Source organism: Amblyomma maculatum, chromosome 1 (assembly GCF_055883805.1).
Source record: "Amblyomma maculatum isolate TAMU_Amacu chromosome 1, ASM5588380v1, whole genome shotgun sequence".
Lineage (NCBI taxonomy): Eukaryota > Metazoa > Arthropoda > Arachnida > Ixodida > Ixodidae > Amblyomma > Amblyomma maculatum.
In genome coordinates this window covers 259,242,077-259,269,582 of record NC_139344.1, presented here as the reverse complement: position 1 = coordinate 259,269,582, position 27,506 = coordinate 259,242,077, and the positions used below count along the sequence as shown (strand labels likewise).

The following is a 27,506-nucleotide window of genomic DNA, read 5'->3' as shown; positions in this document are numbered from 1 at the left end:
TTGTACTGCAATTGCATATAGATGTAAAAAAAAATCTGTATTCGACAATTTTCGTTGTGGTCCAGCTCAATAGGGACAGTGAGAGACAGGAGACGAGAAAAGAGCCAGCTGAAGAAGTGTACAGAAGTCAGGGGCATGTGTGATGGAAGAGTGTTACTGTTTGATTAAATAGCCCACCTGTACATTTCTCTGCTACCTTACACGTCTGCAGACCAGGAGAGATTACTACGCAGCACACACTGTCTGCTAGTCTAGTGCTGTTCATTTCATTTGTCATCACTCGCTAAAGGCTATTAGTTAGTTAAGCAGGTTTCCCCACAGCATGTCCAAGCACTATGCACAAGTGTCACAAAAAGTTTTATATCTATCATCACGGTTCAGTGACAGTTCCACCTCTGCAGTCAGCTCAGCCCAGAGCACAGTAGGCACAGAACTGCTCAATAATAACATGACAACCAGGTTTTTACAAATAAACCAGTTTATGTTAGTGCCAAATGGTTCCATCACTTAACTCCCACTGTTTTTTTTTTAATGGTGATATCATTTCCATCAACAAGTACAGCTATATCGTAAGGAAATACAAAACTGCGCAAAAAAGACGGTACAAGAAGAACAGAGAGGCACACACGAAGCGCAGAACTTCCAACTGAATTTATTTTTAAGAATCAAGGCACTTATAAAGGCGCTAAACAAGATAATACAAGGATCAAGACGCAAAAACTGCGTAGGTCAGGAACACCGCGTACACGAGTGGTTTAGGGCTGATGAGAAGGAATGACATGGCCATCTAAGAACTGTATCTCCTTGTTTGAAAGTGATAAAGAAGGTGGGCTGACGCAACTCCCGCCCTTTTTGGAAATTAAAAAGGCCTCGATAACTTCTCTTTCTGTTTTTGTTCTAGCTTTTGATAGAAATTTTGTCCGCTCGAGGTAAGGCACACAGCTTTTGCTGTCGCAGCTCTTGCAATGTATGGGTAGGTTACTGCCCGTGCCTGTACGCAGGGATCGTCTGTGCTCCAGGGCGCGCTCATTGAAACAACGTCCAGTTTGTCCTATGTAGGACCGTCCGCACGATAGTGGTATGTCATAGAAGACACCTGATATGCATTTGGTGAACTTGTACTGGTGGTTGATCTTGCATGTGTTCGGATCCCTTTTTTCTTTTTGTTTTGTCAACAGTGGACAGACTTTTTTCAGTTTGCAGGGCGCCGAAAAAATAACACGGATCCCATACCTTTGTGCTATCTTCTTGATGTTATGGGAAAGGCAATGAATATATGGCATAACAAAAGGCGGATTTTCAACGGAGCGTTGCTCTTTTTTTTCCCCGAAGTTTTTAGCCTTTGCAGCAGGCTTTCGCAAGTGCTGAGAATAAAATGATGAGGGTAGCCAGCAGACAAAAGTCACTCAATCTGACATTGAAAACTAGATGACATGGAATATTCACAAGACTTCTGTAGAGCAGCAAGACAACTAGACATAATGATGCCACGTTTCACTAGTTTTGAGTGTGCACTCTTGTAAGGCAATAAACTTTTGTTAGATCTTGAGTTATACGCCCAACAAACGTGGTTATCAGAGAACTGTAAGTTTAGGTCTAAAAACTGGATGTGGTTGTCCGTTGTCAATTCGTGAGTGAAATTCAAACCTTGCCCCTCAGAGGAGAAGGTGTTAAGAATATTAGTGACAACACTGTCAGGGTCATTATTTAAAGACTTATCTAAAATCAATAAAAAGTCGTCGACATAGCGGAACACATGTAAAACAGGTTGATTTGAAAGCTGTTTCTGCAAGCGTCTGTCTAAAAAAGCCATAAAAATGTCACACAACACAGGCGCAACAGAGGAGCCGATGCAAATCCCAGATTTCTGGACGCAAAAGCGCCCATCGTGAAAGGTGGCTGTGGATCCTAAATAAAACATCAAAAGTTCCAAAAAATGCTCTGTGCTAATGCCAGCTGTATTATTAAAAGCAATTTCGCCGTGCTCCTCAACACTTTCTCTTACAGCCTTAAACAACCCTTCGTGTGGAACTTCAAACCGGTTGATTTCCGCGCCAAAGTCCAAAAGAAAAAAGCTGTCAAGCTGCTGAAGAAGATGAATCTAGACGCGGTTGCAAATTCGGTCTCCAAAGCCGATAGAGATTCCTTGCAAATTTTCTTTACTGGCAAAACACACAAGCTGGATTGCCCGCTTCGTGCCATTATTTCAGAGCGAAACACCTGGCAGCATGCCATAGGTTCTTTCCTGAAGAACCACCTAAACCATGTTTTGGGACACGATCCGTACCTTATCCGCAGCTCTAAGGACCTGGTGTGGGCTCTGGAGAAAGGAATGCCCTCTGCTTCTACGGCTTTTTCTGTGGACGTAGAGGACCTTTTCTATTCGATTCCACACGAAGGGTTGTTTAAGGCTGTAAGAGAAAGTGTTGAGGAGCACGGCGAAATTGCTTTTAATAATACAGCTGGCATTAGCACAGAGCATTTTTTGGAACTTTTGATGTTTTATTTAGGATCCACAGCCACCTTTCACGATGGGCGCTTTTGCGTCCAGAAATCTGGGATTTGCATCGGCTCCTCTGTTGCGCCTGTGTTGTGTGACATTTTTATGGCTTTTTTAGACAGACGCTTGCAGAAACAGCTTTCAAATCAACCTGTTTTACATGTGTTCCGCCATGTCGACGACTTTTTATTGATTTTAGATAAGTCTTTAAATAATGACCCTGACAGTGTTGTCACTAATATTCTTAACACCTTCTCCTCTGAGGGGCAAGGTTTGAATTTCACTCACGAATTGACAACGGACAACCACATCCAGTTTTTAGACCTAAACTTACAGTTCTCTGATAACCACGTTTGTTGGGCGTATAACCCAAGATCTAACAAAAGTTTATTTCCTTACAAGAGTGCACACTCAAAACTAGTGAAACGTGGCATCATTATGTCTAGTTGTCTTGCTGCTCTACAGAAGTCTTGTGAACATTCCATGTCATCTAGTTTTCAATGTCAAATTGAGCGACTTTTGTCTGCTGGCTACCCTCATCATTTTATTCTCAGCACTTGCGAAAGCCTGCTGCAAAGGCTAAAAACTTCGGAGAAAAAAGAGCAACGCTCCGTTGAAAATCCGCCTTTTGTTATGCCATATATTCATTGCCTTTCCCATAACATCAAGAAGATAGCACAAAGGTATGGGATCCGTGTTATTTTTTCGGCGCCCTGCAAACTGAAAAAAGTCTGTCCACTGTTGACAAAACAAAAAGAAAAAAGGGATCCGAACACATGCAAGATCAACCACCAGTACAAGTTCACCAAATGCATCTCAGGTGTCATCTATGAGATACCACTATCGTGCGGGCGGTCCTACATAGGACAAACTGGACGTTGTTTCAATGAGCGCGCCCTGGAGCACAGACGATCCCTGCGTACAGGCACGGGCAGTAACCTACCCATACATTGCAAGAGCTGCGACAGCAAAAGCTGTGTGCCTTACCTCGAGCGGGCAAAATTCCTATCAAAAGCTAGAACAAAAACAGAAAGAGAAGTTATCGAGGCCTTTTTAATTTCCAAAAAGGGCGGGAGTTGCGTCAGCTCACCTTCTTTATCACTTTCAAACAAGGAGATACAGTTCTTAGATGGCCATATCATTCCTTCTCATCAGCCCTAAACCACTCGTGTACGCGGTGTTCCTGACCTACGCAGTTTTTGCGTCTTGATCCTTGTATTATCTTGTTTAGCGCCTTTATAAGTGCCTTGATTCTTAAAAATAAATTCAGTTGGAAGTTCTGTGCTTCGTGTGTGCCTCTCTGTTCTTCTTGTCCCGTCTTTTTTGCGCAGTTTTGTATTTCCTTACGACATGAACCGACTAGCCCAACATCACATTTTACTACAGCTATATAAATAAATAAATGAGGTAAATCTACTGAAAATATTGCCAAAATATACTCTAGTGACTGTACACTGCACAAGAGTTGTAAATTGTATTGCAAAAAAAAAAAGGGGCTGTGGAAAGTCATAATGTTCATGGAAAAAAAAAAAATTCTAAAATAAACGCGGAAAAGCCTGTTACAATTTCAGGAAATAAAGAGCACGAAATCCAACCCCTAAGTAACCATTAAATTATCCTGTAAGAAATCAGACATCTTTTACCACCAACCTTTTTTTGCCGTTCCTTTCCTTTTGAAACAACCACTGATATGTCACCTGTTGTTTTCCCAGCTCTTGAAGCAGGTTGACTTAAGCATTGTAGTGAATTGAAACTGTGTTTTACAATTATTATATTGCAGTGTTTTTGTGTCTTTTTTCATGCCTCACGCGACCTTAACACACCTTGCATGTCGCAGCGATCGTCCAGTTGATAAAGCCAAAGTAGCATGGAAGAAGGAATTGAATGATAAGTAATTTAGCTGTTGCAGGTGAATACCACATGATTATGCATGCACGTGCATGCCTAACATATATATTTAGCATGTAAGCACAAATCTGGAATCTACACACTCCTCATGCCATATCTTGTGACAGCATGAAATCAGTAGCATGTCACTTTGAAGCTGTTGTGATGCAGCTCATTATGCCATAAAGGATAAAAAATAAAAAGCACAGCACAATTTCTGCAGCAAATGCCTGTGAGTGATTTTGAATGTTTTTAGGCACAAATTATGATCCACTCCTGAGACAATCAGTGGCAAGTGAGGTGCTGTTCTTCAGACAAGAGTTCTGTCTGCATTGACCCTGCTGATTCAGCAAAGTCGAGTGACAGAACAGTTTGCTGTGTACAATAATTTGACTTTCGAGTTCCCACATATCTTGACAGATACGGAAGAAGAGCATGGAAAACCCTTCACTGCTCTGCTCCAGCACATATGTAAGCAGTGTGGCCGAGGCAGGATGCTCACATGAATGGTGTTCAGGTTTTGCAGAGGTGCAACCAGCTTGACAACACCATTCTGGTTGACGTCAGAGTGGGAAAAGGTTTGTTCCGTCTCGGAGCTCGTGCTTGAGAAGACTAGCTCAAGCACAATGAAGGTGAACACACCGACCAGCACCCACAGGCCAAGTGTCAGATGCGCTTGCGTGGGACTCTCAGCACCTGTGATGTGTACACAAGGCACAAAATGAGAAGTGCAGGAGGTTTCTTCCAGAAAATGTCTGTACTAGTCTAACCTGTCAATCTGAGACACTGATTCCCAAAGAAAGTTCACTTTGTTCGATACCATGACAATATGACTCTATAGAAATGGAGGTTATAGTACTGATGACACTCACAGTGCTTACAGTGACATTTCCCGGCTCCCTGAAAGCTATGAAACCACTGCTGCAGCCAAAGTACTTTCTGCTACCCACTCTCCTGCCTTGTGGAAAGTTATGTTCTCTTTTTTCCATTCTGAACAATACCTCAAGTGTGTGGCATGGTCTCCATGACAGTTTTGCACAATATGGCACTGTGCTGCATTCCTCAGACTGGTGAATATAGGATGGACACTTGACACAAAGTCTGGTGGGCTATGGCAGCTTTGTGAGCCACAGCAGAATTTTTGGCACTTCAACCACTTGTTTACTTTAAGGTGTCCTACTTTGATTTAGTCGGGGAGTGTGCTGAATGCAAATGTAAATAACAAGTATTTGGTAGGTAGTTCTTTGCAGTCTTTTCTTATCTTGATTCTATACACATTGCGTATGTTTTGCTTCTTAAAGGGCCACTGTCCAGGGAAGGCCTTTTTAAGCAAAGGAGCCCAGTGTTTCGATCAGGTACCGGAGATAGTCTGTGCAAAATGCTACAGTGACACGCGCGCCGCAAAGCATCGAAAATACAATTCAAAGCTCACGCATGCTCTCCTTTGGGAAGCCAGCTTCCCCGTTTCCTGCGCTGGCCCGACGGGCCACCGTAATGACGTACGTACCGCGAACGACGTCCATTGGTACGTCTCGCTGACCGACGGGAGAAGGATGGGTGTCTACCGCTCGCTGCGCGCTTTTCCCTCGCCACGGCCAGACTGAATCCAGCGGCGCGCGCTCCCTCGGCCGTTTTTTTTTTTTTTTTCGCGCTCGCAGAGTGCCACGCCCACCTCCCGCCAAACGCAATTTGTCTTGCGGAGGCTAGACGACCTCGGCAGGAGAGTGAAAAACCTTCGCGAGGGAACGGAAGGAGAGAAGCATGACAAAATCGGGTGATTGCGGTGGCTGTAACTGCGTTATTAGTTACTCTTTGAAAAAACACTTTGCGGCCTTGCGTTCTAGGGGCGAAGTCTCACAGTCACCGGGGAAGAAAATATTTTCGACCGGAGGGTGGACAGTGGGCCTTTAAGTCCGTCTTGTGTTTCACCTTCAGTTAAGTTCAAAAAATGACTTTCGGATATCACGCCTTTGACTGTGCTTAAAGATTGATGGGCATACACACTCGCTAGAATCTTCCCAAATGACAAAAATTTTGTGGGTTTGTGTACTGAGTCTTGTCATATACTTTGAGCAGGTGGTCCCCACTGGCAAGTTTTAATGCTTGATATTCTGATCCTATGGCATCTGTGAGACATCTGAACACAATGAGCGCGATACTGTCCGGACTGGTTAACTGCGCTTTCACATTGGATCACACGAAATTTGAGGAAATTTATTTGGTTTTCCGAAACAATTTGGTGGTTGCACCGATCTGCACCATTTTTCATTATGGCAATTTTTTTGGTAGAAATATGAATCCAAAAAATATAAAATGTATATGGCAATTTTTTTGGTAGAAATATGAATCCAAAAAATATAAAATGTTCAGCCATGGTGCCAGCCACCCACCATGGAGCTCAGCAAGGGGACGGAACAGGAACTTGCAAGTCTGGCTCATGCCAGCTGTACATGACCGCTATAACCAAATATGGGATAACTCTGAGTAGTTACATTACACAAGGTGACAAGGTTAAACTTTGCCAACAGGAAAGAGGGAAAAAACCAAGAAGGGAGGAGGAGACAGGAAAGATTTGAAAGAGAAAACAGGTAAGTGAAAGATGGAGAGGAGGATAGGAAGAAGTGACTGCCAATTTTTTCCAGTCAGGCCAGCGCAGAAGTGCTGTCTACAGGAAGAGGGGTACAAGTGGTGTGCTGCCTCTCTCGAGGGGCCTTCAAAGTCCGAACACTCAGAGTCTGTTACATCATCAGGATCCCCTTTCCCCGGACATAGCGATGCCACGCACAGCTAAGCGTGGATGCTTGCCGTCCATGACGATGCCCAGTACACACACACCTACATGCTTTAATAGATGCCCTATATGGAGTCTATCAGGATCTAAAACCTCTCATACCACTCTTCTTCCACTGTTAAAGTAGAAAAAAAAAAAAGAAAATACTAAGGCCAGAAAAAAAAAAAAGTGAAAAAGATAACTGTCTTTTGAAAGTATTATAACAGAATCTGCAACCAGCAGTAGGACTTGTCGTGGTTCACGGCGTTTAATTTTTTTTAGTAGAAGAGCAGCATCAGGCATGACTGACAGGGTTGTGCAGAGATGTTGTAGTGAAGTATATTTGCAAGCAAATTCAAAAGTACATCAGCATATTGTAAAAATAAAGTAGCTGTTTAACAGAGCATTTAGGAATGAGTCAAAGGCACAATGTGCTATGCCGCTGTGCATAACTTGGAGAGGTAAAGAGGTAGAATAAAGCACAGACATATTTTGAGTCACCCAGAGCAACCAATGAAGCTTGCTATACTACTGCACTCCATGGTTAAGAGTGCTGCAAAGCGTTTAACAATGTAACACAGTCCATGCATAAAAGAAAACTGCAGGCAGGGTGAAACAGAGATTTAAAACACTCATTACTGGTTTCTTTTTTCATGATATTTGCCTAGAGGCCTCCTGTGATTCACTTCCTAGACAATGGTAGTGTGCCTAATTTTGGTAGGAGGGGAAATCGGGTTTCACAAGGCAAAATCAAGCCCACCCCTAAAATTAATACCACGCTCATCCAATTATCACTCTATTCCACAATGCCTGCCAGATTTTGTTTGAGACATGCAAGCAAGCAGCAAGCAAATGAGAGCAGCCCACCGCCACTTCACAAAAGTGATGACAGCCAGTGCTGGGCTCGTGGCGGAGCAGCCACTGTATGAAGCTGGCACTACATGTCTAGTCAGACCTGCTAAGAATCTCTGACTCTAGATAAGGCAACATTGGAAACTGAATCTCAGAAAATTCATGTTAGAACATTATCTAGTGAGGCTAATCTAGCAATGGCTGTTCAAGGAACTAGCGTTGACTAAAAGGATTATCATGGGGTTTAGCAAAGTTAGGAAGACAGATGCAGCGTATACAGTGCTAAAGAGTGGGCACACACTATGTTATCATGGCTTAGAGGACAAAGAAGGACTAGGCGTAGGATTCCTTCTCAATAGGCTAATATTCTATAGCATTCATGAGAGGGAGGAAGAGGGTTGCCTGTACCGCTGAATGTGGTACAGCCAGAGTGCCTACAACCAGCCATGATAACCAGATGAGAGCTTCTGTGAAGAGTGCAATTGGTAACGAGCAAAGTAAAAGTGCAGTATATGCCACAGTAACCCGCTGCTTACCTTGGCATTGTTCACCTATCAGTACAGTATACTGTACTGATAGGTGAATAATGCCAAGGTAAGCAGCAGGTGACTGTGGCATATAGTCTCTAGGAATAGCAGGAGGAAGGTGTAGTTATCTGTAGAGTTCACTGAGAGAAATGATTTACTGATGATGAATATCTTCTGCAAAAAAAAAGAACAAGAAGTGGATGCCACAGAGTCTGAATAATCAGACTAAAAATGAAATAGGCTTCATATTGTGTTCACCCTAGCATCTTGCAGCTGGCCAGAGGTGTTCACTCAGGAGCAGACCAGTCATATGAATTTTCTATGACCTTTTTCATCAAAGGAAATAAAGATGATTAAGAGAAAAGCGTTGAACTGTCGTTGAACTGTGTGTTGTTTCTATGATGCTTTCAAATAAAAGTGTTGCCTAAAAATTCAATGCATTTAAAAGTTATTTGAATATAATTAACAAAGTAACTAAACAGTACAAACTTTGCTTTCCAACGTCAAGGCGGTAGATTAAAGCTATATATAGCTTTAATCTACCTCATTAAAGCTCCCCGAGCATCAAAGCTGGGGCAAAAGAGTCTGCTAGTTCGCCCGCAAAGCTGGATAATATTCAAGCTGGAATTTCGACTAAGGATGGGCAATCATAGTTGGAATGTGTAGCAGCCTAATGCCTCAGGACATCCCCGCAGTACTGCAATAGGGGTTGCCAGACTTGTTCGAGATGCGGCACCTAGTGTACCACCACTGGTATGGACGCGCTGTCCTGTATCAATCCCAGTGGAAAAAAACTGGAAAATTTTGAGTTTTCCAAATGGTCCAAGTGGAACCAATGGGAAAAGAGGGAAATCCAAATATATTTTCGAATTTTAATTAGTCTCATTCATTGGACGCTCAAATACCTACTGGCGTAGTTGAAATTCGAAATTAATTTCCAAGTGCAGTTTGCTGTCCCATTTGGAATTTCAGTTCCAGATGGGCAATCTTTCATATTCCATTTGGCTTTCCAATTGAGATTTGCATTCCCAATTGGAGTCTTAAAGCCTAGTTGGTCAGTCTGTCATATCCCAATTGGAATTTTTATTTCCAACTGGAGCCCAGATTCCAAATGGTCTCTATGCTATACTCCAAATGATTCTTACTAAGACATGCAATTGGAAATTTTCCAATCGGAAAGCCTAATTGGAAAGCGACAATTTCCTTGAATTGGATCATTTAACTCGTAAATAAAGATATCAGCAGGTTAACGTTGAACTGTTCTCATCATTTCCACAATCCCTGAAGACAAGAATAAATGAAATTCACTGAACAGACAATTGTCACTGGCTTCAGCTAGAGACACCAGCAAATAGGGTATCTAACCACGAACAGTGTGTTTGGTAATAAAATATTGAGCTTACCATTGTGCCATGTTGACATAAGCATACTATGTGATGCATGTTTGATTTGAATTCCACAAAAAGCATGTTATTGTCATAATTTCAATTCTATTGTGAAAAATGTTGGCACAAGGCACAGCACTTCCAAGCAGTCCAAATGACTCCATTTGGACTCTATTTGTCTTTGCCCAATTGGCCCAAATAGGGGCCAATTTCCCAATGGAAAATTCAATTGTTTTCAGTTGGAAATTTCCCAATATGACTCAATAGTTTTCTTTCTTTTTAAATGGGATGGAAGAGGGTGGGTTTAATTGGATGAGTTCATGATGATGGCCTTGCACTTACATTTAGGAAAATTTCGATGTTTCAACCTACCGTAGGTACCGTCTGACCACGGGATCGGGGCGTGAACATGGTTTTGCCACATGATTTCCAGAAACATATATGCAAGATTTTTGCAATTTTTCAAATGCTTTAATCTGAATACAAGATCACTAAAAAATAAAAACTAGGTCTGGAACTACTCTCTGAAGACATGAGTGAGTCACTATATTCTGTAATGTTAACCGAGACATGGTCTAGTGGGTATGAAAGTGGGTATGAACTTAGTGGGTATGAAACCTACTATTTATATTTAGATTGCTCCACTCGACAGGTGGGTCGAGGAGTGTGCATTTTGATGAAGGAAATGTTTGAATGTGAGCTGCTTGAAGAATTCTCTGCACTTACAGAGGATTATGATGATTTATCTGTTCACATACAAAACAATATACAGGGGGTCTGTTATTGCCCAACAAATGGAAGGATGGCCCCTCTGAAACACTCTTGTCATTCACTAATATGCACCGTCTCAATGTTATAATTAATGGTCAGATTAATATTAATATAATGAATGTTTCTTTACAAACTAAACTTGCTATCTTGATGAACACTCATGGCGTTCAGAACACAAATAACGAGAGTGACAGCAAGTTCATCCTCTTGGATTTTTATTTTCTTACCAACATTGATGCAAGCAGGATTAAAGCAGGCGTACTTATATCAGATATGAGTGATCATTTACCTATTCACACACTTTGTGGGATGAAGTCTTTCTCACCAAAGATGTAAACACCGCATATCACATATTTCTGAAAATATTAAAACCAATTTACAAGCAAGCTTTTGCTCTTGTCGCAGCAAAAAGGGATAGAAAGATACGAAAACCTTGGGTTAGTGCACGGCTTTCCTTTAAAAATTCGGGAAAAAACTTATACCACCGGTTTATCAAGAGTAAAGATAAAAAAATACTGCTAGAGTTTAAAGCCTACCGTAATTACCTAGATAAAGATATAAAAAAAAAGAGATGTGAATATTTAGATAGTGTATTTTGCCCCGCAGCAGGATGGATGGACTTAGTTTGGCGCAGGCTGAACTCAATGCTAAACGATAAAATAGCACCTGAAAAAGTATGTAAAATAAAAGTAAATAATATAGAGCTAACCGAAACACCTCTTGCAGATGCTTCAATGAATATTTCATAAACGCTAACAGCACCGTGACTTTTAATGAGCAACCGAATTTTCCATGCAATTCAAGTTCGATGTTTCTGACTGCCAAAGACGTTGAAGATATTTGAATAAAACCAAATATGTTGCCCACCTCCTAGCTCCATGTCTAGTGCATATATTTAATCTATTTTTTGAACGAGCTCTATTCCCTTTTAGGATGCAGGTAGCTCAAATAAGTGTACTCCACAAAAATGATGATACAAACGATATCGGGAATTATCGTCCTATATCAATACTTCTGACTTTTTCCAAAGCTTTAAAAAAGGTCATTTTAAACCGGATGACAACTTTTGAAGAAAAATATAGGCTGCCATCAAAGTTTTTTGTAAGGGATTTAGAACAGACCTTGCACTTCTAGCACAAAAGGAATGCATCTTAAAGGCTGGAGGAAGGAATGTATGTTGAATGTATGGAATGTATGTAGCTATAGGGTTTATACATAGACTTCTTGAAAGCTTTCGACACTATCAACCATGAAGTGCTGCATGTATGTATCGCGACACAACTATATATTGTCACGTCTCGACAGAACGCCAAGGAGGGTCGAAATATAAGACGGTTTGATTATTGGCCTAGAACGAGTCTTGCGATCAAGCTTCCTCCTTCTTCTTTCAGCTCGCGCTTGTGTTGCCATAGTCGTCATCTTTTGCGTCGTCTTCTATGCGGCATTTGCCCCCCTCCTTAGGAAGCATCGTCCCGATGTGAAAAAAAAAGGAAGTAGGAGGTTAAGGTCAGGCTGAGTGGTATGGCTTCATACGCACGACGTGGACGACGTCAGCTTGGTGCTGGCGTCGCTTTGATGTCGACACCCCGTCTGGGATCACCTCATAAGTGACGTCGGTTAAACGTCGCTGAACAACATAGGGTCCAAAGTATCGTCGCAATAGTTTTTCGGAGAGTCCACGGCGGCGAATAGGTGTCCAGACCCACACTTTGTCGCCAGGTTCGTACATTACATGCCGGTGTCTCTGATTGTAGCGTTGTGCATCGTGCTCCTGCTGATTTTGAATCCGCACACGAGCTAGTTGGCGAGCTTCCTCTGCACGCTGAGCGAATTCCTCGGCGTCCTGATCGAGATCATCGGTGTCGGCATTCGGGAGCAACATTGCATCCAGCATAGTTGTTACTGGTCGCCCGTGAAGGAGGCTGAATGGTGTCATGCGAGTGGTGTCTTGGCGGGCCGTATTGTAGGCGAACGTAACGTAGGGAAGTATTTCGTCCCAATTCTTGTGGTTTACGTCGACGTACATGCAAAGCATGTCTGCGAGGGTCTTATTGAGGCGTTCCGTCAACCCATTGGTTTGAGGGTGATAGGCAGTAGTTTTACGGTGACTGGTACCACTGAGGCGAAGAACGATTTCCAAAAGTTCGGCCGTAAATGTAGTTCCTCGGTCAGTTATAATAAGTGCCGGAGCGCCATGCCTCAGGACAATGTTCTCAACGAAGAACCTAGCTGCTTCGGCGGCGGTACCCCTTGGCAGAGCCTTGGTCTCCGCGTAGCGGGTCAGATAATCAGTGGCGACAATTATCCATTTATTCCCGGCTGTAGACGTCGGAAATGGTCCCAGGAGGTCCATGCCAATTTGCTTAAAAGGTGTCGCTGGCACTTGAAGAGGGTGGAGTAGGCCAGCTGGTTTTACAGGGGGTGATTTACGGCGCTGGCAGTCAATGCACGTACGTACATAGCGTTTCACTGTCGCCGGCAGTTTTGGCCAGTAGTATCCGTGCTGTACTCTAGCCAACGTGCGGGTGTAGCCTAGGTGACCGGCGGTTGGCTCGTCGTGGCACGCTTGCAAAACTTCAGTGCGGAGAACCGATGGGACGACGAGCAGAAGACTGTTTCCCCCAGGACGGAAGTTCCTCTTGTAAAGGACGTTGTTGCGAATAAAAAATGAAGAGATTACTCGGGCGAAAATCTTCGGAACAACCGTAGTTCGCTTCTCCAAGAAATCAATAAGAGGGAGCAATTCCTGATCCTCTCGCTGCTGTTGGGAAAGAGTTGCGTCATCTATGACACCTAAAAACGCAGTGTCTTCATCGGTCATAGTGGATGGTTCGACCGGCGCTCGCGAAAGGCAATCTGCATCTGTGTGCTTCTTTCCAGATTTGTAAATAACTGCCATGTCAAATTCTTGCAATCGAAGGCTCCAACGCGCGAGTCTCCCTGAAGGGTCCTTTAAGTTCGTCAGCCAACAGAGAGAGTGATGGTCGCTGACGACTTGAAAGGGGCGAGCGTACAAATAAGGGCGGAATTTCATAACTGCCCATACCACTGCAAGGCATTCTTTTTCGGTTGCCGAGTAGTTCGCTTCTGCTTTAGATAGGGTCCTGCTGGCGTAAGCAATTACCTTTTCCACACCATCCTGGCGCTGCACTAACACAGCACCTAAGCCCACGTTGCTGGCATCCGTATGAAGCAGTGTAGGGGCGTCGTCATCAAAGTGCGCCAGGACAGGTGGTGTCTGTAGACGCCTTCTCAGCTCATTGAAAGCTTGTTGCTGTTCTTCACCCCAGCGAAAGACAGCGTTGTCACGAGTCAGTGAAGTTAATGGCCAGGCTATTCGTGAGAAGCCAGCAATAAACCGACGGTAATAGGCGCAAAGACCCAAGAAGCGCCGCAATGTCTTTTTGTCCGTAGGTGTTGGGAACTTGGCGACTGCGGAGAGCTTTTCAGGATCCGGCCGAACACCTTCTTGGCTGACGACGTGGCCTAAGAACTGCAGCTCCTCGTAACCGAAGTGGCACTTCTCGGGTTTTAATGTGAGGCCCGCAGATTGTATGGCCTGAAACACAGCTAGCAAACGGAGTAGATGCTCTTCAAATGTAGCCGAAAACACTATCACGTCGTCAAGATACACCAAGCATGTTTGCCACTTAAGTCCCGAAAGCACAGTGTCCATCAGTCTCTGAAATGTTGCTGGCGCCGAGCATAAACCGAACGGAAGGACTTTAAACTCATACAATCCGTCGGGAGTGATGAATGCTGTCTTCTCCCGATCCCTCTCATCCACTTCGATTTGCCAATATCCACTTTTCAAGTCCATCGACGAGAAGTAACGTGCATTTCGTAGGCGATCCAAGGAGTCGTCGATGCGAGGGAGAGGGTACACGTCTTTTTTGGTCACTTGGTTGAGCTTGCGATAGTCTATGCAAAATCGTAAGCTGCCGTCTTTCTTTTTAACAAGTACCACGGGGGAAGCCCAGGGACTCTGTGACGGCTGGATAACGTCGTCTCTAAGCATTTCGGCCACCTGGCGCTGAATGGCTTCACGTTCTTTCGGAGCCACACGGTAAGGATTTTGTCGAATCGGGCGAATCGAGTCATCCGTGATAATTCGATGTTTTGTCAAAGGCGTTTGGCCGATCCGCGATTCTGAAGCAAAACAGTCTCGAAATTGATCTATGAGATCCAAAAGGCGGTCCCGCTCTGAAGAAGACAGATTTGGGCTCACATCAACGATGGTTACGGGTGTCTTGCACACTGATCCTCTCTGTTGCAGTAAGCAACAGTGCTGCGCATTTGGGAGGCTGTCGAAAAAGGCCACAGTTGTGCCTTTCGGAATTTGCTGACGCTCGTCGCTGAAGTTTGTCAGCAGCAGTTCGGTATGCCCATTGGTCAAGTTGACCAGCCCTCGAGCTATAGAAACACCTCGGCTGAGTACCAGGGTAACTGCCCGTTCGGCGACGCCATCGCCTGTATGCGCCACGTCGCATTTCACTTCAACAAGAGAACATGATCTCGGAGGTAATGTCACCGTCTCATTGGCGACGCGTAAGGGCAATAGTGGTACTTGCGCATAGCCAAGGTCTTCATGGTTATTGGTGAAGGCAACGATGCTGTCACGGATGCTGATTACAGCCCCATGAAGACGCAGAAAGTCCATGCCCAAGATGAGGTCTTTGCAGCAGTCAGGGAGAATAACGAAGCTGCCAACAAACACCGCGTTTCCTATTCCTATCCGGGCAGTGCATTTCCCTGTCGGTGCCAGTAGCTGACCCCCAGCACTTCTTATTACTGGCCCAGTCCATTCTGTTTTTACTTTGCGCAGGGTGTCGGCCAGTTTCTGGCTAATAATTGAAAAATCTGCCCCGGTATCCACCAGAGCATGTACCGCCAGCCCATCAATGGAAACGGCGAGGTCAGCGCTAACAAAATTATCTGGGTTGATCGTCCCTTTCGGCATTTGCGGCGGAAGCGCGGCAAGGTCGGCGCTGTCAGCTTCGTCGTCATGGCTGATCATCTGGTACGGCATTTTCGGCGGTAGTGCGGAAATGTCAATGTTAGCGGCGGCGTCAGAAGCCCGGGTTGTCGGCAATTGCGGCGGTGGTGAGGGTTTCGACACTTTTAGACTGGTTGCAACCTCCCCTCGCGAGGTTGCAGCTCTTAGTTTCCCCGGTGAGGGCTAGGAGACCGCCGTCCGCTAACGCCAGTAGTGTTGCGACGCGTCGGCGAATAACGCTGTGGCGATGGGGAGGAGCGGCGGCGGAAGCTCGGGGATTCGGTTTCCCTGCTGACCGGAGGGTCGTCGTCGATTTGGGCAGAATCAGTGTCGAAGCGGCGGCGAGCAGAAGCAAGCGGAAAGGACTGCCCCTCTTCGCGGTGGCGGCAGTACCGATACACATGACCAGGTTGTCCGCAGTAGAAACAAAGTGGTCGGCTGTCATAACTGCGCCACCTGTCAGTTCGGCGCAGTTGAGAGCGCCTGGGAGGCGCCCACTGAGGCCCCTGGAGGAACCGAATCTCCTGACGGTTCGGTGAGCTCGGTGGGGCGTGGTCTGGCGGTGGGCGACGAAGGACCGCAGCATAGCTCTCGGGCTGCGGCTCGAGGTAAGCTGCAGGAATGTTGGCCGTGCAGCTGATCGGTTTTGGAGCGTGGTATGGTTCGGAAAGGGGTGCCGCGTTGTCGACTGGATGAGACTCGTTGCATGGTGTAGACGGTGATAGGGCGTATCGAATTTCATTCCTCACTGTTTCCATGAGGGCCCCTGACGACTGAGCCTTCGTAGTCGTAATTCGCTGCAGCTCCTCAAGGACAATGCCTCTAATGATGTCTCGAAGAGTGGTCGTATCTGTTGCAGTCAGCGCCGCCGCAGTCGTCGGGGCACAGTTGACCGGTCGGTTGTACTGGCGGCACCGGTCTTGGAGGGCTCGTTCGATAGCCGTAGCGTCCTTAACGAACTCACTCACGGTTTTAGGGGGGTTGCGGACCAAGCCGGCAAACACCTGTTCTTTGACGCCATGCATGAGATGCCGTAGCTTCTTTGGTTCACTCATATCAGGGTCGGCACGGCGAAAAAGGCGAGCCATGTCTTCCGCAAACATAGCCACGCTCTCATTCGGCTTCTGGATGCGCACTTCAAGCAGGCGCAGCGCATTGTCTCGTCGATCCGTTCTCGCAAAAGTATCTACCAGCTGGCGGCGGAAGTCATTCCATGTGGATAAGCTGGTCTCGTGGTTTTCAAACCACGTTCTAGCATTATCCTGAAGGGCAAAATAAACATTGGACAGCTTCTGGTCTGCGCTCCATTGATTGATTTTGGCCACTCGCTCAAACTGGTCAAGCCAGTCCTCGACATCTTCAAAAGCGTCCCCGCGAAAGCACTCTGGTACCTTGGTGTTCTGAAGAGTCACCGGCGTAAGGTTGGTATGTGCCATGGCTTGGGGGACCTGACGAACTTGGGCGTTTGAAGAAGAGTCGTTCGGCAGATGGCTGTACTCCGGGGCTAGGCCTAGAAGGCGGCGGCTAGTGCGATGGACAGGAGTGTCGATGTCTGGGATCCGCTGTGGACTGCCGGAAGGAGTCTTATGCATACCCCAGCGCGCTCCACCAGTGTCACGTCTCGACAGAACGCCAAGGAGGGTCGAAATATAAGACGGTTTGATTATTGGCCTAGAACGAGTCTTGCGATCAAGCTTCCTCCTTCTTCTTTCAGCTCGCGCTTGTGTTGCCATAGTCGTCATCTTTTGCGTCGTCTTCTATGCGGCAATATGCATTCAGTTTAATACCGCCTCTACTTAGCCACGATCAATGTTTTCAGAACAGAATGATGTCGTCTGTTATTTTGCGTTTTATTCATCTCAAATTACTAAATGAACTGTGTCGACGGCGTCATTACTCAGCTCGTGCGCCTCGCCAGCACTTCGAATGTCTTCTTGTTTTACCTCCACCATGCAACATGATGTCGGGGCGTGGTACAAGACGTTCACAAAAAAGAAAAAAAAAGCCACTTCGGCGACTCGCTTCCTAGATGTGGCGGTTCGTCTGGAAGCACACCGCACATATTTATTGATAAATATGCTTGACAGAGATGTCATATGCGAAATGTTGTTGTATACCTATATTCATGGTCTTGAAAGAATGCGCCAGCTCTTAACAAAAGACTGCTTTCGTAGGCTTCTTCTTTGAGTCAGCTTCTTTGAGAACCGTTCTTTGCATATATTTTGTATGGGCCGCGCTACCGCAATGCATTTCTAACTCAGGTTCTTGACAATGATGGTTTTTAAAAGTAGATTGCCTCGGCAATGAAGCGTCATACTTCGTGACACACTTCTTCAAAGCGCTGGCCATTTGACCGGTCACCACTCCTGGTGCTCCACGAAACGAGAAAAGTGTTGTGGTAAGTTGTGTTTACATGCGTTTCTATGGGTCGCCCTCCCATCTCGCACCCCCATACGTTTTGCGGTGTTTAAAAAATACTTCGCCTCGGTAATAAGGTTTCATACTTTCGTGATTTGTTCTAGGATGTTCATGGTAGCTCTGTGCCGAATAACGACATCATAGGTGCCCCGTGAAATGAGAAAACTGCTTTGAAATCTTTCGATTACATGTATTCCTATGGGCGCTAACACTACTTTTCACCCCTAGTCAGCCCAGCCTGGAAACAGAAGCGCCACCGCATCGCGCTTATGTCACAGATCGGTGTTGGTCTATAGCGTACCTCCAGATAGCATCCTGGGCCCCATTCCTTTTTAATTTATATGTGAACAATGTCTACAGGTCTACAGCATAGCTCCGTCTGCTACATTCATAAATTATGCGGATGACACAAGTCTTAAAGGAAACTGAAGTGATCAGGTAATAGCTGCTGCTAATACAGCATTATTACTACAGCTCATGCAGCACTAATGAAGCTTGATGAATGGACATAAAATAATAGCCTTAAGATAAATGTGTAGAAAGCAAAAGCAGTTCTGTTCCATGCTAAAAACAAGAAAATTGATGCAAAAAATAAAATTACACTACGGTCCAATATTATACAGATTGTGCCTAGCTTTAAGATTTTTGGTATCTTTTTTCAAGACAATGTCGTAGGATGCCCATATTCATTTCACTGCAGCGAAGTAGTCGCAAATAGTCGGCATAGTTTCTCGAAATCACCACACATTCCCTCACCACATTTTGATGTTAATTCACAATATCCTTTTCTTCTCTAGACTTAATTATTGTCATCTGGTATAGGCATCAACTACCAAATCCAACACTGAAAGACCTCATTCGCAAAAAAAAAAAAAAAAAGAAAAAAAGTTTTTAACAGCTGTATAAAAAGTGCCAATGCACTCTTGTATGTGTGAGTTATTTGTCAAGTACAATGTTGTGCCAGCCACAAACTGCTATGAATACCGGCTTTGGAAACTGCTTAAACAAGACACTAAATACAACAACGGTTTTATTCAGAAAATAGCTAAACTAGAAAGAAATGCAGCAATATGCGTCATTTGAAATAAGCAGAAAAATGTACGGTCTACGATTGTTACAGAACAAATTAACATGGATACTGAATACCTTAGATGCTCGAATATACAAATTCAAAGCATTGCTTTCAAGACACTGCATGATCTTTTCAAAATGCAGTACACATCAGGGATGGAAACAGGTTCTAGCTTTTTGGAGCAGGCATGGGAGTAGCAAAAGTATTATTTTGGAGCAGCTTTGGAGAAGCAAAAGTCCAATCTCGGAGCATGTTTGGAGCAATTTATTCGCTGTTTCGGAGCACTTTGGAGCAGGCTGATGGCATTAACTGCCACTAAGCACATTTTACTGTCCACAGCTACAGTATATATAATTTGGCCTCCAATAGAACAGAAAAAATTTTCAAATTAACCCAAAGTTCTAGTATTGAATAGATTTTTTTTAAAGTTGCCGAAAACAGTTTCATTACAGTAATCTTATCTGATGAACACCTGCATGGCTGTCTGCATTCGAGATGAAACCCTAGTAAAAACGAGTTCTTCCTGGTTTCGTAAAGCACTTTAATTGCTTTGCAAACACTGTCGGGATGGTTGGAAGATTGTTCCAAAATTTTAAATGCCTCCCTACCCTTTCGTAGGGCTACTCAGTGATATTAATTGATGGCTCTGCCCTAAGCAGCCCCCTCACGTTTTGAGTATGCTTCACCACAAGACACGGTGGGGCATTGCGGCGCTCGCGCCCCTCGCGGTGGGAAGGAGATTTTTGTAGTGGCCCGTGCGCCCGGCATTCTCAGCATATGGTCACAAATGAATTGCTAGGTTGCAATCGGTGGGTTGCTGGGTTTCACTGGCCAGATAAAATTTTTTTTACGTCCCCGAATAAGCAAGCGACGCTAAGTTTGGATCGCTGCCGTCCAACGAGCAGTGAGCTGGCAATCATGCCTGGATTTGCCGCGTCCAGATTTTCAGCGAAGCATTTTTCCTGAAAAAGGTCACACTACCTTCACCTGCGTTAGCAGCCTTTCTCAGCTCGCAAAACAAAAAATTGTTAAAAGAAATTGGGCAACTCATAGGCATCAGCACTATCTGCATGGTGCCAATTGGCATGCCCGACAAATGGAATGCACGTCTATTGGGACCGCCGTGTGCGCCCAGTGGGTCGCGCTCGTGGATGAAGTTGATCATTGCATAATTTTTAGTTAAACTGTCCTCTGGTCCCTGTCAACGATAGCTTGCATCAGCCCCAACAATGCAGAGAGTATCCAACGGGAATGGAGCATTTTAATTGCACATTTTAGTTTCACGAATTTGTCCAGGAGACTTTTTTTTTTTTTTTGCTTGCTTTCATTATTTTTTCCTCCCTCTCTGCTCGTTCCTTTTTTCCTTCCACACCCTTTCCTTCCATGCTTATGCCACTACTTTCCTTCTCCTCCTTTGTCCGTCCAGCCTGCCGTTTCTTTTTTTCTCGCTATCCTTCGCTTCCCCCCCTTAAGTCTGCACTTTTAACTGCAAACTTTTCTTCTTGCCTGCCCTGCCAGTTTTTTTTTAGCCCAGATGGTTTTCCGCTGTGCGCCTCTAAGACGAGGCTGCAAGATGGGGGTGGTGTTGGGCAGAATGGAAAGGACGGAGAAAGAATGTGAGAATAACAAACTGATAGGAAAAGAAGTTGAAATAAGCTGAAATGAAACTTAATTTCATAAAGCCATTTTATGCAACTAGGGAACACGGGAAGCTGCCGAAAGCCTTGACAACCTACATCGGACTATTGGCCGATGTCTGACCGGCCGCTTTAATCATTTCCCCAAGCATTTGCTAAAACTTTCAGGTAAGTAGATGAGCACCTTGTGTTCCTGGAATGTAATTCAAACAAAACCAAAATGTGTAAAGAAAAAAAAAACTTCCCTACCTGACGAAGTACCAGCTGTCCGCTTTGCCCTCCTCTGTAGACGTGATTCATAAAGCCCCTGTCTGCCATTCCATACACTTTATTCATTTAGTTGTGTTAATGACATTTCGATGTCTACTGAGCTGTTATTCATTACACGCAATCCTGCTCCAAACAAGTGGTCCAGCGGCTGACTGCCACCTGTTACCTTCCCCTGTCCTAACTTAATTTGTGGCAGAAGAATTGAAAGTACCGTTAAAGAGGCAATAAGGATCGTTAAAAAAAAAAAAAAAAAAAGAACAGAAAACTAGCATTCAAGCAGGACTTGAAGCAGCATTTGAAGCAGGACGTTCTTTCAACGAAAGAGAAAAGTAGGCATGCTACAATCCTGACAAGCCTGACAGAGAGGAAAGCATGCATGTTTAGTAGAAACCGTAGATCGCTTGTAGTGCCGTGCTGTAATGGAGTTTTCCATTCTCATAGCTGTGTCGCTGTACGTAACAGCGACCTCGCGCGAGCGTCGCGTGGACAGATCGATCAGTGTGAATCTGCCATTCTTTCCTTTATCGCCGAGAAAAGTGGTAACCTCACGAGAAAATACGTGCCTGCGGCATATTGTCAAGCCCCGGTAATCGCGTTCTCGAGTTTTCAGGCTTGTCGCGTAGTTGTCGCTATTTTTTTTTTTTAAGGCTTTTTTTCTCCTCTTCGGCTCAGCTTCATCGGCCACTCAATTCCCCGCAGCTTTCTTTCTTTTTTATTTTTTTTTTTCTCAGCCAGTCCAGCTTGGGGCGTTCGGGGCTGGCCTTTGTGAAGCTGTACCGCATGTGGGAGGAGGGGTGTTCGCTACAAATGTTTTTGTATTTTTCTACATTTTTCCCGTATCTGGCCTACATGTTTGCCGCGAGTGCTGCCCCCTGGGTTTCTGCACGGTGCCCATAGCTGGAAGCAGAACGTGGATACATTCGCGGGACATATGCGTATGCGCTATAACAGCACGACGTCATCCAAAAACAAAAAAAAAAAGTTGTGACGCCCCAAGCAGCGTTCGATGCGCGCGCCCAATCGCAGCCGCGGGATATCGTGAAGAAGACGCGAATCCAAAACTATACCCGACTGAGCTTTATTTCGGAAATGGCGAACTTCCGATCGTCTTCATACCTGTCAGCACAATCTGCGCCGAAACAACTGCCCCATGCAATTCAGGCTCGGGGAGGCTGTTTCGGTGATCGTTGGATGAGCGTCCTCAACGTGTCACAGGCTACCGGTGCGCTTGCTCATTGTTGACATCGCAGGCGAGGAGCAGCGGTCGGCCGTTGCGATGCTGTTCGCAACAACGTTACTAGAACGTTCGCAACGACGCGCCGCAGCTAACCGCACTCGCTTTTCCCACATGGCATCGCAGCCGGGACCGCGCTCCTAGTTCAAATTATCCAAAGTTTCGAATAAACGCGGGTCGAAACAAAGAAAATTTACTTCAGTCCGAAAACTGCATGAAAATTCCCGTTGGCCAGAATTATTTCGGAAAGCAATGGTTGTACTTTTGCTCAAGTTCATGAAAGAAAAATAGACAAACAGAGATTAGCTGCAGTTAATTTAAATTAAGCAATGCTCGTTCCACCAGTATTTCGTGAAAATCGCGGCGATAACAGTTTTATGACAGACACTGCGAGTGAACCAAACCGTCACGGATGTAGATGCGGCTGCGTGCTTTTGCAGCGAGCGCCCAGTGTTGCACAACCGATGACTCGTGCAGATTGGCAGCACTTAATTTCACTTCACACCCTACGTCATTGTTTCTTTTTTGATTGTGCGTATTAGGTTACAATTTTTGCTCCCCCTTTGTTCGAATTACAGGTGAAATGTAGATGTGTAATGTCCTTTTCGTCATGCATGTTTCCTCGTATTATTCTATGCACTGGGCCCTTATTGTTTTCTCTTGACTGAGATGCTGTTTGTCAAGTTGTTCCCTGACTTCTGCCAATGAAGCTTTTTCTGCAGGCTTCCTGCATCATGTAAAGTGATGTAAATAAAGTGCTATTGTATTGTATTGTGTTGTGTTGTATCGTATTGCATTGTGTTGTATTGCATTGTACTATATTGTATTTGTATTGTGTCCGGGAGTGTGAAACCCTACCCATTGATGGAGGCTCTTGCCCGATGAAGTCGTACACCTCGAGCTACGTTTGAGAATGCCGCGCAAGAAAAGCACAACGGCCGTTGTCGGGTCGACCAGTCGAGTTTAAAAATGCAGCACAAAAAAGCCCGTCATTGATGGCATAGCAATGCATCTCACTGGCGCGCAACGTTACTGAGTACACTCCTCTCCAACAGGCAGAAGACGCCCAACTTGCCACCTCCTCTCGGCGAGTGAAAGCCGGCAAGAAAGCAGGCGCTTCAACATCGACGGTCACGCAACAGCACAGCGTCTCGGCATCCAGTGACCGTCCCGCTGTGTTCCTCCCGGTCAAACAAGCCTCTTACCCCATTGCGCAGCAGCGAGAGAAAGATGCTGCGCGACACAAAATACGGTCAAGGCGGCACTGGTCAAGCAGCGCGCTGCTAGCGCTGCAGAGGCGCGGCCCACCGCCGTGCGCTTTCAATCCCCGCCCACGGAGGAGAGCAAGCAAGCGCAAAGCCGCTCCGTCGCAGCCGACGGCACGTAGTACGCCAGTCGGTCCCGCGTTCCGCCGGCCAAAGGCAAACAGCCCGTGGCTGCAGTGAATGCGTTCTAAACGAACTAATGAAAAAGAAAAGGAAGAAAACTTATACCTGCAGGGTTACGCAAAATTGGCATAGTAGGAAGTCAAGCGGGCAGCAGGAAAAATGAACAGGGATCAGCGGGGAACACGAATCCAAACGCGTACGAAAAATCTCCTCGCGCGAACTCGACCGCGGCAGCTTCTTTTCGACGGAGATGAACGGCAGTGAGTAGTGCGATGTCAGAACATGTTAAAGATACCAGTGCCTCTTTCTTACACTCCTGCCAATCTTCCTGCTTTCCCTTACGGCGCAGCTCAGGTGTCCGTGCAGGGATACATGTGTGACAGTCTGTGCATTTCCTTTCATATAAACCAATTTACGTCATTACGACTACCTGGTGTTGGTGACATATCGCACAGAACACAGGCGTCTTTTGCGTTTCCCCTCCCTAGAAATTGTGCACGTTTACTAGGAATAACCACACGGAGGTGCTGGCAGTATCTTACGGAATGCATCTAGGTAAAAACATTCGCCTCTTCGCCCGTCTCGAGAGAGGGCACTGCTGTCTCCACGTCGACGTTTGTTCGGCACCAAAAGGCTCAATCATCGACCGGTGAGAAAATTAGTCTCCCAATTTGCATAGCGCAGCCAGCACGCGCCGTCTTTACAAATGTGGAATACAGCTTCCTCCTGCGCACCCGAAACTGAGTGTGCTATGCAGCCAGTGTACGCCTGCACTGCTAAGACAGTCGCAGTCGGGCGTCTTGCTCTTATACAAACTTTTTTTATTATTACTACTGCCACACCTCCGCCGTGTCATGTCTCCCCATCGGCCCCCTCTTTTATTTTGTCTACTAATTCTTTGTTTCCGCTACCGCGGTTGGCTCAGCTTAAGGTGCCTCCTAACGCGGTGGCAGATGCCGCGGCTAGCACAATCTTTTCCCTTCATTTGTAATAATTAAGTCGAAGCCTTATATGGCTTATGAGAAGGTAAAGCCGTCACCAGAACTGTCCCCAAAATGTGTCCACAGAATGTGTTGCCGGAAGTCGAGGTCCCAAAAGGTCACGTGACGACGTCGTACAAAATGCATGTCACATGTCTCAGCCGAAATCATATTTTCTAGCACTTATTTGGACACAATAAAACATACACGGACAGGTCAGACGCTAGTCTTTAACAGCCATTCATTAAAAAAAAAAAAAAAAGTCAGGTGTACGTCGGGATATCGTTTGACAAAGCACTGCTTGCAGTGGTCAGCGATATTTCCCCAGCCCATATGGATCCCGCTGCCAAGCGGGGCTCTCTGAGCCGTTCATAATGCCAGACTTGACATAAGTGAGCGAGATTTTGTAGTCGCGACGCCGACTTTGCACGGGACGTAACCGCGTTTAATGGCTCCGTAGTCTTGTACCCCTATATTTCAGGGAACGTGAGCACTACACACAACGAAAACTTAATCATGAGAAATTTTTGAAGCCCTGTGTATAAAAAAGAAGGATCCAACTTTATCAGCACTCCATCTGTCAGTATCTAAAAAAAAAAAAAAAAAAAAAAAGTATTGCATCTTAAGCATATGGCATATTACACTGCGCGTGGTTAACAAGAAAGGAAAGGCGCAGTATCTGGAACAAGTGTGACAGATACTGCGCCTTTTCTTTCCTGTGAACAAATTATAATTAAAATTCTTCCTGAATAACCCGACTTTTACCGAATATCCGGCTATGAAAATATCGCTCGATTTTTAATCAGAATTCGGGAGAAAATTAAACCAGAAAACAAAGGGCATCATGCATATAACAAAGAACACAATATTTCGCTCCGTACAAGGAATGTTTTTAGTGATGAGGACATGTGAAACAAAATATGACATTCGTAGTTTTAGCGAGTGTTTCAGGAATATCTATCCCTAGTAAAAACCGCTGTTTTTCGAATTGAAACTGGAAAAAGGATATCCATTACTATGAGCCGGAAATGACGTAGAAAGGAATACCATATGTGCTGTGCTTGTGGCTTCTTAGCGGGTTGCCGCTGCTTGTAGAAACCTCAGAAACCGGGATCGCGTTATAATCGGGTACTGTGAGAACACCGGCTGCACAAGTTAGCACTACTGCGAACAAATGTCAACACTGAGTGGAATATGCATCGTCCTATGTTTTCCGTACTTGTGAAACGCATGCGACGCGCGCCCCGTAACAATCGTATACCAATGTAACAATCCTAGGACCTTCAAGAGACGCGTCAACCTTGAGCTTATGCACGCCGTCCGAAATTCCACAACGGACCCGGCTCCAGGTCAGTTCTCGATTGACCGTTCCAAAGTCACATCCGGTAAGTTACGAGCACATACGCTCATAGCTTTTGAAGTATACTCCCTAAGAAGCATGAAACTCCGTTATGATTACTAACAGGCATTGTAGCCGAAGTAAAATTTGAGACATAACTCGATTATTTTACAAAGCGCCAGCTGCGCACGGTACACTTTGTCATCGCAAATTTCCGCATCGCAAATTTCCATGAGATGGGCCGGGCAGAGTGAGGCATAATAACATGCCTTCTTTGCTCTTTTCACTAACTCTTCCAGTCCGCTTGCACTCGCGTTACGGCTGACCGCGCCGTGGCCAACATGCCCCCTCATTCTTCGCTCCGGATGGGTAAGTCCAGGTATCGAGGCTCTAAATGGGATTTCCGTGCTTTTGCGAGCAAGTAGCGCACGCGCAAGGGCCGAATTACCATGGCAATGTGCGTGCGCAGGAGGCCTCCGATAAAACGGTACATCTCCGCAACGCTAAAAGTAGCTTGCCGGAGACGGCCACTGCGCCTGCGTGGGAGGGGTACGGTAAACGGGTATACGTCTCCGTCCGTACATCTCCGACAAAATTAGCCAAAGTTTGTTTGCGCCCACATCCAACCTATAGCTTGGACGCTTTACAGCAGCGTGCGGCCCGGTGGCGGTCTTTGAAAGCGTTGCCTGCCATTTGCAATCCTTTTCTTCGCCAAAGACAGCTGCTTCGACCAGACTTACGACTGCAAGTGGTACCGGGCTATGGGACTAACTACGGGCGAAAGCGCGCAAACATGATGAAAGTCGCGCGGAGTATAAAGGAGGACACGATCCCCATTCTGAGTTTCAACCGGTCCCCCATGCACCCAGGTCGCACTGCACGCCGGTGTGCTTACCATTTTGCCGCCGTCGCTGTGTATCGATTCCGCGACCAATTTTTATAGCAAGTGTGAAGATGGGCGCTCCACGCAGCGAATTCTGACTACCGCCATCGTCACTCGTGTTTCGAGCGGATATTTGTTTTCCCCGCCCAAAGTATTTCTTTTTTCTTTTTTTACGCATACCTCAGCACATCACAACATGCATGTAATGCTCGTCCGATCACCGAAGCTAAGCAGCATTGGGCTCGGTCAGTACTTGGGAGGGAGACCACCTGGGAACACCGAGTGCTGATGGCACTTCTTATTTTTTTTTTTTTTTTTGTTTTTCTCCCAGCCCGCAGCTGGTTTCTCCATTTTTTTTCTCCCGGTCACTTTGGCGTCGCAAATTCCACTCAATGGTCTGTCTTTCGTTTATTCGCGTACTCTGCCATTGAAATTACTACAGTACTGGAGACGCTGCCTCAGACACCTCACCATGCATTATACCGCTGCCCGAGACGACAGAATCTCCTAGTTCACTTCAGTGAAACTTCCGTGTCAACGCGTTCAATTAGAATAATTTGAGACCTTCTGGCTTTCGCACGATCCTTCCTTTCTCTG

The 27,506-nt window shown here is 45.5% G+C and overlaps 1 protein-coding gene across 1 annotated transcript in view; it reads right to left on the bottom strand.

Moving 5' to 3' along the window:
• Zip99C (Zinc transporter Zip99C) overlaps window positions 1–27,506 on the bottom strand; it is a 53,241-nt gene that overhangs the window by 10,397 nt on the left and 15,338 nt on the right. Inside the window, exon 3 of the mRNA XM_084591009.1 lies at window positions 4,890–5,083. Coding sequence (XP_084447135.1) covers window positions 4,890–5,083 — 194 coding nt within the window. The remainder of the gene's footprint in view (window positions 1–4,889; window positions 5,084–27,506) is intronic.